General features: G+C 34.2%; 1 protein-coding gene across 1 annotated transcript; it reads left to right on the top strand.

Annotated features, from left to right (window-relative positions):
• The first annotated feature begins 8046 nt into the window (after positions 1-8046).
• On the top strand, positions 8047-8646 carry LOC110902982. Its single transcript, XM_022149247.2, has 2 exons — positions 8047-8183; positions 8273-8646. Exons 1-2 carry the CDS (start codon positions 8081-8083, stop codon positions 8560-8562), a joined length of 393 nt encoding a protein of 130 aa, XP_022004939.1. The 5' UTR covers positions 8047-8080; the 3' UTR covers positions 8563-8646.
• Positions 8647-17424: the final 8778 nt, after the last annotated feature.

Genomic DNA, 17424 nt, shown 5'->3' on the forward strand with positions numbered 1-17424 from the left:
ATCCGAAACAAAGCACGTTTAGTCGTTCAAGGTTTTCGTCAGATTGAAGGGATCGACTATAACGAAGTCTATGCACCTGTTGCACGTCTAGAAGCTATTCGGGTCTTTCTGGCTTATGCCTCATTCAAAGGATTCAAGGTTTACCAGATGGACGTCAAAAGTGCATTTTTACATGGTGTGGTTGAAGAAGAGGTGTACGTCGAACAGCCTCCAGGTTTTGAAGATCCTATCCATCCCGATCGGGTTTGGTTGCTCAACAAAGCTCTCTATGGTCTTCATCAAGCACCGCGAGCTTGGTATGCAACCTTATCACACTATCTGCTGGAGAACGGTTTTCGTAGAGGTCTTATCGACTGTACTCTTTTCATCAAAGAACAAGATGGAGATCTTCTTCTGGTACAGGTATATGTTGATGATATTATTTTTGGTTCTACTAATGATGTCTTGTGTAGGAATTTCGAGCGCATAATGCAGGATAAATTCGAGATGAGTGCTATGGGGGAAATGACCTTCTTCTTGGGCCTACAAGTGCAACAAACCGAGTCTGGGATATTCATCCATCAGACTAAATATGTTGGCTACTTGAAGGGTGAAGCTGTTAGTCCTTCAAACTACCGCGCGATGATCGGATCTCTTATGTACCTCACAGCATCAAGGCCAGACATAATGTACCCAACGTGCCTGCTTGCCAGATATCAAGTCAATCCAAAGGCCTCACATCTTGCAGCTGTTAAAAGGATTTTTCGTTATTTGAAGGCTTACCCTGACACCGGTCTGTGGTACCCTAGGGATAATAACTTTGAATTGGTCGCTTTCAGTGATTCTGATTTTGGCGGATGCAAAATCGACGGCAAATCCACAACAGCTGGATGTCAGTTTTTAGGAAATCGCCTAGTCACATGGCAGTGCAAGAAGCAGACATGCGTCGCTACATCAACATGCGAAGCTGAATACATTGCTGCCTCAAGTTGTTGCTCCCAAGTTCTTTGGATCCAACAACAATTGCGGGACTACGGTTTTGAATTCCTAACTACTCCTATTTACGTTGATAATTCTGCTGCTTTAGATATCACTAGAAATCCTGTGCAGCACTCAAAGACCAAACACATCGAAATCAAATATCACTTCATACGTGATTGCTTTGAGAAAAGGCTAATCGATGTTGTTAAGGTCTACACCGATGACCAACGTGCCGACTTATTTACCAAAGCATTTGACAAATCAAGATTTGACTTTTTATTATTGGTAAACGGCATTAAGGTCAAGCAAGAGTAAAACCAACATCGGAAAATCATTTTTGTAAATACCTTTGTGTTTTAAATTTGTCTTAGTTTATTGATTTTAGGGGGAGTAAATCCAAAAATCTGAAAAATCCAAAAAAATCGAAAAATTTAAAAAACACAAAAACAATAGAAAAACAAAAATGAGTTTCCTGGCGAGCAAAAGAGAAAATGATAGTACATCAGTGGTCTATCCAAACCTCTTTAAACCTTAAATGAAAAACGATAAGCAGCTCTATATAAGATGTATCGGTAGGCTCACAATCATTTTAAAGTGTGCAGGGTGATATAAATCTTAAATCGACTGAAGACCAGGTGGGAACCATTCATTGGCATATGGTCTTGGTACCGAAATTTCGTTTGATAGATTGCCGAGGTTCTGAGATATTCGGTCTTTATGCTGCTTATCATCTGAGTATCATGGTTGTATCTTTTACCGAAAAATAACGGGGACGCAAGTCTAGATCTTCCATGATACTATACATACGTGTACATATTACATACTGCATTCGACCTCAATAAGTGATAAACAATCACATGTCCATATCAAATAAGTGATAAAATATCACATTTATCCGGGTGTCAAGTTCGTCTCTCTGCTGTACGGAAGTACTAACCTGTTCACGGACTTGCACCTGTGCCCTCATGCATATGAAAATCAAGTTCCTCATCAATAAGTGATTATATCACATAGGGCTTGTTTTCAAATCAAAATAAGTGAGAATCTCACATCATATATGGTCAAACAGATGATAATCGGTATACTCACCGGTAAGATGAATTCTCGTGCATACCTTGATACGGGAATGTGTCATGATGTGGATGAACACCGGTCGGTAAGTATAAATCATACCTTAACGTATCCCCTCGCCATGATTACATCTGATAAGTTGAGCTTAAGTGGACAACAATACCGATAATTGTTATAGGATGCTTATCTTAATGTTAACTAATTGAACAACAAGAGCGTTTTGGCGTGACCGTACACTGATATGATTCTCTTACCCTCGAAACCCGCAAAAAGAATGTATATATATATTTATTTACTGCTTTCAGTCTTTACATTTGAAAAATTCAAAAATACCAAAAAGATTTTATTTCTGCTTTATTTTCGATCGTACGATGTTGGAACTCGAGTCTTCGTTACCTGAAACCTGAACGAAAACCAAATTGACTAAATCTTCATAAACGGTCGGAATTTGCAAGTTTTGAAAGTTAGAAACTAAATTGACAAATTTATTGAACTTTCAAACTGTCGGACGGTGTTTGATTGCAACATGGTCATATGTGTGTCACTTGTTTATGCTAACTATATTCCAAGCAGTTGTTCTCATTACGCGTCTAGATTTCTTGCATGTGCAGATTCTAAAGGCTAGGAGAACATAGTCGATGACAAGCTTTGGAATGAAGACACAACGTGAAGGCACTCAAAAGATGAAGATGATCGAGTAGCCGCTGGCCATCATCAACACCACAAAGATCTCACTTCATAAAGATCAAGTTTTTCACGAGCATAACTCAAGGGGGAGCTTATGTTAAGGGGGAGTTTGTCAACACACTTCCTACATGATACGGGTAGTTTGTTGATACACTCTCTGCTTTCAAGACGTGAAGACTTTGAAGATCCTCCGACATTGAAGACTTGAAAGGACATCAGAGTCTTGAAGACATGAAGATCAAAGATGATCAAGATCGAGACAAATTTACAACCATCGAAGTTCGAGACAAAGCTACAGCCAAGGGGGAGTTTGTTGGTGCACTTGTGTCTGTACTTTGTCTGTATTCGGTCTCGATGTAAACGATGTCCTTGTCAGTCCTGTAAGTTGACCAAGTCAACCGTCCTCCTGGTTTGACTTGGCCAAACAGTTGTTAAATGGTTGTAATTGTCTGTCTCGAAGGATAAGAGATCGAAGGATGATTTAGATCCTTCGATCTGCTCGAAAGATATGCTACGAAGGATAATGTTGGACTTCGAAGGATATGCAATCCTTCGAAGCATTTATGGATCCTTCGACAGCTTGATCATCGATAGATGATCCTTCGACCATCTATCGGATCCTTTGGACAAGACAATCTGTGCTGGGTATATATATACCCATGCAGTGTGTGTTAGTGGTTAGAGACTTAGACAGATACACACCTAGAGATAGAGAGATTGAGACCATTCTGTCCGAAACACACACACACACTTTGAGAGTTTGCAATACACATTTGTGAACATTGAGCTTGTAACCGAAACCTTTCATTCGTATTAATACAAGTGGTGTTAATCGGTGAATCTTTGTGTGTTTGTGTTTGTGCTTGTTTCATCCCGGTTTGCTTGCTAGCTTGGATTCCGCACTTGCTAGTGGGTTAGTATAACAAGGTTTAGGTTCGTCATCCTCCGAGAGGGACCTACAATGCAAACCTTTTGCTTATCCCCTAGCCTATAACATCTTACTAAAGCATTTTACTTCAAAAGCGCGAAATGAGCATGATGATATATTTTGTAAGCATGATTTTTTAAGATAGTTACCGCTTAACCGATGTTGGTGAAAATGGTGTTGTTGGGCGTTGTGCTATGTACATTTGATTATTAATAGATGTGCTTTAAATGTGGTAAAGAGAAAAGTTAGTAGCATGCTATTAAAAATAAACGGTAAGACATATTTGTAAGAAGTGTTGCTTAGAAGCATGCGATTAAAAATAAACGGTAAGAAATATTCGTAAGAAATGTTGTAATGCTAATTGTAACATATTAAATGTGTATATTAAAAGGTAAAGTGTTGGTTAGAAGCATGCGAGTAAAAATAAACGGTAAGAAATATTTGTAATAAATGTTGTAATGCTAATTGTAACGTATTAAATGTGTATTAAAACTTAAATTACAATGAAATAGGTTCAATCTGTTTATATTTAAACTTTCTATATCTTATAAATATTTCACCTAAGCATGTTTTGATCGCAGATGATCTCTAGATCAAGTGGTGGAGGGCTTGCATTTCTCTTGAGAGATGCAAGTTCAACTCCCACTTGGTGCAGAGTGAGGCATTGGTGGGCAATGATAGGAGACCCAGGGAAACCTGGGTTGGATCCTTGAGCCAAACGGGTTTTACCGGTAATTTCACCGTCGTGCCTACGGGCGGGTGGGTTACCGGGTTTTCCCCGGAATTGGTGGTGGACTCGGGTTACTCTCGGAGTACTCCGTTTGTCCAGTGGGTACCCCGAGAGTACTCGGGATTGAGTTTGTTGGCCGTTCAAAAAAAAAAGCATGTTTTGATCGGTTAATGAACTATTTATTTTGTCACATTATTTTAATCGAACGATAAATCAAATATATATTTTTATTGGATGGCAATTTTATAAAGTTCTCTACTAAATGTATTGGGCCACAAACATTAAACAACTAGTTCTATACCCGTCCGGTGGACGGGCATATTAATGATATAAAGACATATTTAAATTGTAAACAAAAACATTATTTGTTTAAAAAAGAATCAAAATTTTTGGTAGGTTTCATCAACATGGTTAATATTTGCATGCGTATTATGCCTAAAAACCGAACAAAATAAGGTAAGAGACAATATCAATGAATTACCATGCATTAAGGGTCTGTTTGGTATGTGGTAATGGAATAGATGAGAGAATGGAATGGACGAGGTAATGGAATGGACAACGGAATGAAATGGATCACTCCATTCCATTGTGATGTTTGGTTACTCATATATGAATAGAATGAATCATTACTTTGTACAATTTGATAAACAAAAAAAAGATGAAGTAAACACAACTGTATTAAAGCGACAAAAATATAATTGACTCAATAATAATAATAATAATAATAATAATAATAATAATAATAATAATAATAATAATAATAATAATAATAATAGTAATAATAATAATATATTAATGATAAAAAATTAATAATAGATTTTTCATATATATTAATATTAGTATGAATATTAATAAATATAAATATAAATACAAATAAATGTATAATAATAATAATGATAATAATAATAATAATAATAATAATAAAAATAATAATAATAATAATAATAATAAAAATAATAATAATAATAACAACAACAACAACATATTTCTTTCCATTCCTTGAAGGAATGGAAAAAAAACACCTACATACCAAGGAATGGAAATTGTTATATTTGGAAGGAGTTACATTCCCTTGGAATGCTCCATTCCATTACCAATGATAAGCAAACATGTTTATTTTCATTTCATCAGAATGATCCATTCCATTCCACCTTCCATTCCTTCATACCAAACGCTACCTAAGTCTTTTAACAGGCCATTGACTACTAAAGCATAAAAAACGTAGTTGAGTAACAAAGGACCCAATGTGTAAAACGGTTCATAAATAACTCGATGCCATATTAAACAAATGGATCATATATAAATCGCCTAAACCAAACACTAACAAATGGTTAATTTTATTATTATTATTATTATTATTATTATTATTATTATTATTATTATTATTATTATTATTATTATTATTATTATTATTATTATTATTATTATAAAATACTACTACCACCACCACCACCACCACCATTATTATTATTATGATTATTATTACTGTTATTATTATGATTATTATTATTATGTATTAATATAAGACTACTTATAATTTTTATAAGTTGACATTTATTTTTTGTTTTTTATATTCATATATAATGGTCTATAGATTGGGCTTGTTCCAATTGTTACTACATAATTCATCAAGTGTGTGCTGTTAATAGTTACTTGCTCGTTCTTATTTGTATAAACTTACACTTGAAAAACATATATACGTTTATACTGGGTAGTTTTTTTTTAATATTTATATATAAAAAATGATAACAGTATTACAAAAATTACAAACATTACACGCAAGTTATTGGGGTGGTTTCCAGACTGATTCAACATCGTTAGATATATATATTTTATTTTGTAAAATAGCCGAAATTATTAAAACTTTTCTTTTGTGGAAAATTGGTATTTAATAAACCAACCTTTAACCAGTTGGTAAATAATAATCCAACCTACAGAATTGGTATATAATAATCCTACCTATCAACATGTTGGTACTCAATGAACTTCCGTTAATTTTTTTTAACTGAAGTTAGTTTTTAAGTTTTATTTATTACACAAACAGTCCCTGTAGTTGTAATTTACTAGTTTTAACTATTTTATAAACCTCAAATCGAGGAAAAGGAGGATTTTCGAGTGTTTTTTTTTGTTTCATAAAATAGTTAAAACTAGTAAATTACAACTACAGGGACTGTTTGTGTAATAAATAAAACATAAAAACTAACTTCAGTTAAAAAAAATTAACGGAAGTTCATTGAGTACCAACATGTTGATAGGTGGGATTATTATTTACCAATTTTGAAGGTTGGATTATTATTTACCAACTGGTTAAAGGTTGGTTTATTAAATACCAATTTTCCTTCTTTTGTTACATTCTGCAAAATAGTGTTACTTTTTTTTTAAGTTTATAGATAATTAATGTATTTACTCAACTGAATCTATGAGAATTACTTTTTTTCTATTTTATTTACATAAATGTTTTTTTATAACTTAAAGTCTTAAATGTTTTTCTAATTTTCACAATTGTCTTCTAGTAAGTACAAACATGTTTTTTCAATGCCCACTTTACAATGCCATGTTGTTTTAGACCAAAACATCAATAACCATGTTTTACCTTTTTTCAAAACGGTCTATACTTTATATATAAACACGTTACAGAAGATAAAGCAAAAATAAAATGCCACATAACATGTAAACATCTTACAAAATATTATAGACCGTTCATTTTGGAAAATATGAGGTTGCCAAACTTATTTTGATTTTTTTACCTCTTCAGCATGTGAGATTTGTAGGAACTAAAATGAGGCCCATATAAAACAATCTATACATGTGGGGGGGGGGGGTTGCAATTGGTAAAATCATTCGATTCAAAGTGTTGCTTCCCTTGTTGTCAAGGGTTCCTGCCCCACCAAAGACGCATTTGGTGTGATATAAGCATTTTAAAGAAAATGAAACAATCTCCACACTTTCTCTGCGTGCCTGCAACTTAAGCAAATACTTAAAATAATAAGTCATACCTTGCATGCATATACTACTAGATTGAATAGGTCATCTTCCTGCGTGAAATTGAAAGGGTTAAACAGAGTTGAAAGTTGAAACAGACTAGTGACCCGATTAATATGAATAGAAATAAGTTTACCTTTGCTGCATACCTCTTGACCAAGTTGGCAGTCTTCCATGACTGCAAGATTGTTTAAAGCCGGTGCTTGCAAGTTAATTGAGCAATGCAAAGTAAACTTTGGGTTTTTCAGGCTACACGCTATGGGGGTCGGCCCCGGCCCGTCGCGGGTCGGCGACGGTCCAAACACCGTGCCGCCCCCTACCGTCCTCGTCCTCTCCGTCTGAATGTAGACGTTGGCGACGGTGCGAATGTGGTGGGCCCCCTTCATTTGACCGTTTGAATTTAATAAAAAAAAAAATTTTCCAACGGCTATTTTTTTAAAATACACCCATTTCACTTCCATTTTTATAAATACTCACTTCTTTAACCCCAATTTTCACAACTTTTCACCCACTACCACCCCATCTCTCTCACATTTTATAAACCACTCTTCTCTTTTTATAAAAAGTCATCATATTTTGTATCATTTTTTACCCGCTTCCACCCCATCTCTCGCTAAAAAATTATCATGGCTTCACCCGTTTCTTCCATTTCTTCAATTTCTTCTATGTCTTCATCATCTTCGTCCGAGTGGTATTCATCATCTTCGGAAGAGGATGTTATTATGCACAACATGATTATGAACGCGGCTCAGGTGTTCATGTCGGCCGCTGAAGGGTCGTCCCAACCGCTAACCAGACGAGCAAAATATAACCGAGACCAAGAAGGTATTTTAATTTTTTTTCCTTATGTTTTATGTATATTTTAAAATGTATGTTTTAATTAATTTCATTTATTTTTTGTTCTAAATTTATAGCCGGCCACGATAAACTAGTAGCCGATTATTTTGCCGACGAACCCGTGTACCCAACCGAGATTTTTCGACGCCGTTTCCGCATGAGTCGTCAACTGTTCTTACGTATTGCAGGCGACATGGCCCAGTCTGATCCGTTTTTTACATTGCGAAACGATGCTAGAGGGCAAAGGGGTTTCAGTAATTTACAAAAATGTACGTCGGCCATTCGCCAACTTGCGTACGGTTACGCACCAGATGCATTAGACGAGTACATTAGGATGTCTGAAAGAACCGCACGTCGATGTTTGTAGAAGTTTTGCCAATGGGTTGTCAAATTGTATAGCAAGCGATACCTGCGGAAACCGAACGCAAACGACGTTCAAAAATTATATCAGGCACACGAACAGAGACATGGTTTCCCAGGAATGCTCGGGAGCATTGATTGTATCATCCTTCATAACATGATCATTGAAGACGAAGGGAGAGCGATATGCGATTACGACGAAAACGCGTCTACTGGAAATACTGTTCCAGTTAGTGAGGAACAACAAGATTTGAACGCCTTCGCTCTACGTAACGAGTACACACATCACAACCTACAAGCGGACTTGGTGGAGTATATTTGGAACAACGCTCCAAACGAACCCGCCCACCACATGGAAGACGACGACTAGTAGCTTATTTTAATATGTTAGGATATTTTTAAGTTTTCTTTTAACTTTAGGTTTTTAAGTTTATGTTTTTTTTTTAGTTTATTTTTTTTAAGTTTATTTTTTTTTATGTTTATGTAATGTTTTTTAATATTAATGAAAATATTTTATTACTTTATTTGTTAAATGTTTAAAAAAAGTTGAAGATTAAAAAAAGTAAAAAAAAAATATAAAAGTGGTGGAGGATGATGACTAGGACCATCCTCCCATGCCCCCTAGTTTTGGAGGATGATCCATCCTTGGGAGGACTATGATGTGTCGCCTACGTGGCGGATCATCCTCCAAGGATGGTCCATCACCATACCATGTAGTCTCATCCGACCTCCCTCTTATATAGGAATGGCAAAGTGGCAGTTACTTGCACACGATCCTATTTTCTAGCTATAAATGTGCTTGAATAACTGTTAGTCTACGTGTTTAATTTACACTGCACCTTTTTCAACATTAATGTGTGCGGCCGAATGCATTATATTTTTTTAATTATAAATTTGTTTTTGGTAGATGTTACAATAAATGTTTGTAGATATTTTTATCAGCCTTGTTTATGTTTTTTTAATTCATACAGGGTGCATTTTCAAACCTATGCAAAGTTTTTTTTAAATTAGCACCAGCTTAAAATAATTATGCACCTTAGATTGAAAATCAGTAGTATCAACTTAAAATATTTTTGTAGCTAAGAATTTTTTTTATTATTTGCAGGTCGTTTTATTAACAATTTTATGTGTTATTTACATTTTTGCAGGTTGCATTTCTGGCAGCATACTCGTCACACAGTTTCTAGCTTTTAAAGAACTTATATATTATATTTGATAACTTAGAATGTGTGTTCTGTGTTGTAACTGCCGGTTGCGAGTTTTTTCAGTAAATGTTGTTTTTTACAACAAATAGATCGTGGCCCATTAAACTAAACCTCCCAACCGTCATGAAACCTCCCCATTTTTTATGGCTTAAAGTCAACATCTTAATATTGGTAACTGCTGCTTCTAGAAGTAATGTTCTATTTTAAAGGGCTGAGATTTGATCTCAACTTAATCTAATGGCTCAAATTTCTTGTTGTTCCCTTCGACTTTAAGGGGAGCATAAGAATATATAACGCCATTATTTAATTAAAATAACATATATGATCTCCTTTCTACAACTTTGCATAAATAAAATAAATTATGCATTTACACCATTTCTTCACAGCAAAAGATAGTAAAAATATTCCGCTGTAAATTTTTATCACATCTCCATAGTTTTTCAAAATCACAAATTCTGCTTGTAGCCCAGGACCAATTTCACATTTGGGATGATAGGATGAACATGGATTTGACGGTTATGCATTTGTTCAAGGAACCCTTTGATGTTTATAGTAAAACACAGAAACACAAAACCACACTTTATTATATATTTCACACACCAAATGTGGGTAATATGTGGTACTTATACCCTTACAATTGACGGTTATTTAACTGTTTTTATATTCCTAACTAACGGTCAAAACCGTTGCTTAACATTACGTTCTGAATCTGGACAATTTGACGTTCTCATCCCAACGACTCCTAATAAGTAAGAATTTATTGATTAATTCTAATTCGAACACCACTAATAAATTTTACTCACAGGGTTATTCGTTAGGCATATTCCCTCTCTTTTGATTTCAACGTTAGTGGACGGTTTTTTTCCAGAAGGTGGTGGTGGGGCGGAGGCGGTGGTAGCATGGAGGATGATAGTGGAGGGGATCGGGTTGATTCCGCTGGCAACGTCGCTTCAGTTAAACATGGCAGGTGTGTGCAAGGAAATATAATTGTAAAGTTGGGGGTAAGAAGTATCGGTGGATATGAAGATGTCTTTATAGGTTTGTTATTGTGCCGGTTATTTTAGTTACACGATGGTTATTTTTTTGAACGGACACGGTGGTTATTTAAGAAAAGACACGCCTTGATTGAATCGTTGGTGTTGTTCTAAAAGGTGTCAAAAAAGGTAGTTGGTGTTTTTCTAAATGTTGTCAAAAAAGGCGCCAAAGTAAATAAGGTTTGTAACTTGTTTTTACTCGTATATCTCAGCCTTTTTCTCATTATATTTAGGATATGGTATGTTATGTTCTTACATGTTCACAAAGGGGCATGTGTGTTATATAGAGGGGTAATGAATTAAAAGGAAAGGGTGTGTGTTTTAAACAAAAGGGTACATGTTGATTTTGTGTTAAACAAAGAGTTATGTGTGTTAAACAAAAAGGTACATGTTAAAGTGCATGATGTCGGATGTATTAGATGTGTTTGTTAATTCAACGGTATTATTAAAAGGCGTGATGTGAAAAGACACAACCATTATTAAGTTAACCAATGGTACTCTAAGTTACGAGGAATATATAACATTAATCTAATTCTTTAAACGTGAAGGGCGCGTAAATATAGGGTCGGAGTACGGTTGTCCTGATTTGGAACATTGGTATGCTAGCTAATATAACAAAGGGAATAAATTTATATAACTGATGTTTCAAATACATGCATTGATTTTAAAATATGGTTTACATAAGTTAATGATTTGGATTGATGAAGTTAATTATTTGGGTTGATCAATTTGTAAAGGTTAAAATCGTAATCAAAACAAAGATGAAGAGGATCAATTAGGTATATGTAAAAATGCATGAAATAATCATGTGGAGATTGATCAATTATGTAATTATTTACAGATAAACAATACGATAACAATTATTAAACAAAAAAATAAAATGTAAACATAAGATTAATATTTACATTGTTTTATAGCTACAACAAAAAAGATAAATTTTTACAATGTTTCAAATATAAAGCAACAAAACCAAAATACAATAAGCAACTATGTCGGCGGCGGTGGTGGTGGTGTGCCAGCTCGTGGTGATAGAGGCGTCCAGAATGCATAGCAATATCGCCTTCACCATCCACTGTATGTCACTCTGCATACGCGATACGTCCACCTGTATAGCAGCTACAACCGACTCTCCCTGAGCCAGTCTCTCCTCCACCCCCGCTGGAGGCATCACACGTGGTCTCACGCTTCGTCGATCGTACAGGCGATCACCATGTACATCCTTCAATCGAAACAAATGATGCTTATTCGTAATTTTTGGAAACTATGTGCTAAACTTGCAAATATGTGAAACTTATGCATAAAACGTCTTTTGAACGTATACGATACTTAGATACGACATGCATATGCTTAATTATACTTGGTTATGTTCTCCACACTCTATTTGACCTTAAACTATGCTTTTGTGGCGAATATAGTCCCTAAAAGTCCTTAAAACCCTAAAACAACAAACTTTGGGGGCCAAATTGTAATAAATGAAACTTAAACCCGGATCAGACAAGTCCAGGCGGCCCGCGTAGCGCCCCGCTGCCCACCTACACGCCCCGCGTCGACATTGAATCCGCAGATTTACAGTTCCAGCTACGGGATTGGGCACTTTGGTGTGTTAGGTGGATTGTTATTTGTGTTTCTTGCATTTATAACTTACAACCCCCAACCACAACTCATCCCCTATAAATCCCACACCAATCCAAGCCCTAATCACTTTACAAACTCCTCCAAACCTCTCTCAATCACTCAAAATCGCAGCTGAAAGTTCAAGTTCGAGCAGAATCTTCAAGCTTCACTAAAGTGAGCATAACTCACTCATTTCTCATCCGTTTTAGCTCATTCTTTTTCCAGAACACTTGGATAGACCTTAGCTTTGATTCCATGGGTATTTCACAGTGAATAAGTCCCTGGAACTCCGGCAAATAGGCTCCAAAGTTCACTGTTCGTTTTGTTTTGAATCAAACTTTGTTTATACTTGTTTAAACTTGAGTCTAACTCACTCAAACCCACGTCCTTATGCTTATAACCACTTCTATGGTTAGTTAAGCTTAAAAACGGGGCTGAGTCATACAAAATCAGAGGTTAAACCTCATAGACTTTCTGTTTTGTTTAGGGTTTTTGACCCACAAGTGATGTTCAAGCTTCAAGCTTGATGAAGGTGTGATTGTGGACTAACTTGGGTTGTCCAACATAAAATCCCCATATTACTAGATGATTTCTCATAGTGTAGTTGTTTGTATTCTTGTATTCCTTATAGTTCGTGACCCTCCTTGAATGTTCTTACATCAAGTGTAGTGGTGAACACCTAGAGGTACCTAAATGGAAGCTTGTTCTTCCTACCTCCTACATGAATTCTATGACACATTAGAGGTACCTAAATGAAGATTTAATCTTCTACCTCATGCTTGACTATTGGATATACTAATATATAATACATAACCTAAATAATATCTCTATAAATTCGAACCTTTGATGATGGATTCGTGTTCATTCGTCAATGTAGTAGAGTAACATCATCTAAAGGCCTAAACCTTGTTATGATTCTATTGGGTGTTCAACCTATAAAAACATTATAACCCTTGTGGTTGCATAGTGTCAAACAAGCGTTATGTGTTGAAGATGATTATTTTCATATGTTACTTTCATGTCATTTTAATTCCGAATCTTTAATCTACCATTACTCCCCGTTATTAATACACTTTGTTTCTTCGTGTAGAAGGACTTGGTGTTCCTACCTCCAACAACAAATAACTCACTCGTGGATTCTCAAGTTCAAGACTTGCAAAACCATGAGTACACTTGACCCATTTCCTTTTAAACACTTTGGGTTGTAACATGTTAATATACAAAATACACTTTCACATACTTAAACATTGTTTTATCCTCAATCCTATATACATGCTACTTGTTTACTTAGGTTCATGCTAGATTATACATGCTTTATGTCATTAACTTTGCTAAGCCCTCAACTTAACATGTATAGCGCTATAGGAGTAGCACACCACCCGTCGGGGTCTTGTTAAGCCTTTATACTAAACGGTCTTGTCACTTGTGTGGCGAGGGATGCTAAATACTAGTGGACACCTGGGTTTGACGTATTGTTATGCATGCTAGTTACCTTGTTTACAAATTGCCATGTGGATTCGAGTAAAATGCTTTTATACTTATGCTATACTTATTCAAACCTTGTGTACTCGCCTTTGCTTTTGCATTGAACTTTATTTTAAAATGTTATAGGTTGAGGATGATGATGCTATGAAACGAAGTAGCAATGATGCCTAGATACACATTTAGACGTCTTAGGTTTAAATTGTTGTATCAAATTTTGTCTTGTTATGTTATGTTATGAACATGTTATTTGAGATTTCTATGTAATGTTGACAATTTGACTTATGAAATGAAAATGATTGATTTAAATATTGTCACAAATAGTGTTATGAAGTCTCGTGCAATCTATTTCGTCTCATCCCGATGATTCCGTCATCGGTTGGGGTGTGACACACGAGAATCGAGGAATATAACATCGAATTGAAGAATCTTACCTCTAGTCGCACGCGTGTCGAGGAATAATACGTCGAGTCAGACAGTTAAAATTAAAAAAAATACGAAATTCGAAATATATGGGCCGTATAACCTTAACTACGAAGAATGATTTAAATGATTTATCACACATATTTGAATAATAATAATAACAATAACAATAATAATAATAACAAGGAAAAATTACAAGTTTTGTCCTTTATCTTTATACTACTTTTCAGGCGGTGTCCTTTTTAATGAATGTTGACAGACAATGTCCTTTACTAGGTATTTTGTTGCAAGTTTAGTCCTTTTACCTAGGTTTTTTGTTACAAGTTTAGTTCTTTACACCCAACAATAAACAAGGTTTTTTAACTGGGTTGGGTGTAAAGGACTAAACTTGCAACAAAATACCTAGTAAATGACACCGCCTAAAAAGTGGTATAAAAATAAAGGACAAAACTTGTAATTTTTCCTAATAACAAGAACAACATATCCTTAACCTTCCAATTTAGTGAAAGAAACAAAAGGTTTGTCCTAATTTAAAAATTAGCTTTTACGTGTAAGACTTATCTTAAAAAGTCATATTAATTTAAATATGACAAAGAATAAATAGTTAAACATATGCTCACACGTTTTCCCGAATTAAATACTCTTGACTTTATATCATTTTTTCTTCATATTAACACATGTAAATCTTACAATTGATTAGATGTGTAATACAATTGATTACTTAGATAACTTTGCTTAGTACATAAATATGATGGTTACAGTACAAACTACTTTTATTTGAAAAACCGTGAGAACATATCCTGACATTTAAAAAATTAAACTAGTACATACTAAAACAAAACACAGATATATAAAAGTTACACTTTTGAATTATATTAACACATGTAAATTAATCAATATAATTGATTTTAGCACGTATGTAAATTATATCATAACTTTTCTTTGTAGAGAATTATATCAGTAAATTAAAAACAAAAGAAGGATCCAATATAAGAAGTTAGCATAATTATAGGGAATTTGATGTAATTGATATTATTTAGGTTATTATTTTATCCCTTGTCTATAATTAGTTGAATGTCATATAACACTTTTAAATGGTTCCTACAGTTTTTAGATGAAATGCAGTTTGTATTTCATCCTACTCTACGGAAAATATTATGTAACTAAACCATACGAATAGTACAAAAGTGAGTATATTAATAAAAATCTTTATTTTTTATAATTATTCAATAGAAAATAGGTTACTGTGTGCAAAATTAATTATAATAATAAGGAAAAGATGAGTTTTTTACTTAATAGGTGTAGTTGGAAAAATTATTTACTAAAATGGGTACCTTGAAAACTATTTACCAAAATAGGTGTTTTTTTTTTTTGAAAAACTTATTTCTCTCTCCAAATCTAATTCAATAATTAATCATAAAACAAAAATTGTTCTTAATTTTTTTCTTTTCAGTGATTATTATAAAATAACAATTGTTGTTAGTTTTTTTTTTCTTTTGTTTTTTCAGTGATGTTTTACGCTCATATATGTTTTTTTTTCTTTGTATTGTGATGAATATACATTAAGTTAAAAAGTAAAATCTGGTTTATTTAATTTGTCTTTTATTTTAGTAACATTAAAAAATTATTAACCCTCTACTCTAAATATTAACTCTATGAACGTGTTATTTTCTTGACATTTTGGTATTTATATTTTTGAAAGCGGAGTTGTATTTAGAATAGAGTGTTTTTTTTCTTATCGGAAGCTCAGTTTTGTTTGGTGCCTTTATGCATCAAACCAATGCCGACGCGGTAGTAAATTAAATGGTAGTTCGGTATTATATTCTATACAACATTTTATTAATAATTTTGTATATATGAAAGTAAGTTGAGCTTTAATTCATATAGGTTAATTTACAATATTATTTTATCAACTCAAAATTAGGCATCTAATAGTTATGTAATACTCAAAAATATTCAGAGTAATTTAATACATCATGTTGTACTATTCTACTTAATGTATTTTCATTAAAAGAAAACACATATGTAAAAGTTAAAAAAGCATAAAAACGGTATACAAAAGAATAAAAATAAAACCTGAGACTAATAATAACTATTATTAAAATATAGTATGAACTTTTATTTAGGTATTATTGAATTAGATTTATCCAATTAGATTTAGAGAGAGAAACAAGTTTTTTTAAAAAAACACCCATTTTGGTAAATAATTTTTAAAGTACCCATTTTGGTAAATAATTTTTACAACTACACTTATTAAGGAAAAAACTCAGGAAAAGATCAAATCAGAAGTTTAGTTTGGGTAGGAATGATAGGAAGCACTAAGAGACATGCGGCAAAGTAGAAAAAACATGAGGAGGGATATTTTAGTCAAAACTAACCATCTTCAAAAACAAACCCAGCATCTGCAATCAGGCCTGTAAACGAACCGAACGTTCATGAACTGTTCGTGAACTTGTTCGGATGGAAGTTCGTTTATGTTCGCTTCTTTAATAAACGAACGAACATGAACAAAAATTTTTGTTCGTTTCGTTAAATGGACGAACATGAACACACCATGTGTTCGTTCATTTATGTTCTTGAGCGTTCGTTCATTTATGTTCGTGAATGTTTGTTTATGTTCGTTTATATAGGTTGGTTTATATTCATTTTTTACGTTGATTTATGTTCCTTTTGTAGGTCCCTTTTCGCGGAGGATCGAGAACAAACCTAAACCTTGTTATACAAACCCACTAGCGAGTGCGAAATCCAAGCTAGCGAGCAAACCGGGATGAAGCAAGTATAGAAACAAACACACAAGCATTCACCGATTAACACCACTGTATTAATACGTATGAAGGTTCCAGTTACAAGCACAGTGTTTACAATCCGTTTGCAAACTCTCAAAGTGTGTGTGTGTGAGTTTCGGACAGAATGCTCTCAACTCTCTAACTTTCTGTCTGTCTAAGTGTGCATCTATCTTTCACACTACACTGCATGGGTATATATATACCCAGCCCATGATGTCTGGTCGAAGGATCCGATAGATGGTCCGAAGGATCATCTTTCGGATATGATGCTTTCGAAGGATCAGCAAGGACCTCGAAAGATCACCTTTCGAGGTCTAATCATTCG

The sequence above is a fragment of the Helianthus annuus genome, chromosome 13, assembly GCF_002127325.2.
Source record: "Helianthus annuus cultivar XRQ/B chromosome 13, HanXRQr2.0-SUNRISE, whole genome shotgun sequence".
Taxonomy (NCBI): domain Eukaryota; kingdom Viridiplantae; phylum Streptophyta; class Magnoliopsida; order Asterales; family Asteraceae; genus Helianthus; species Helianthus annuus.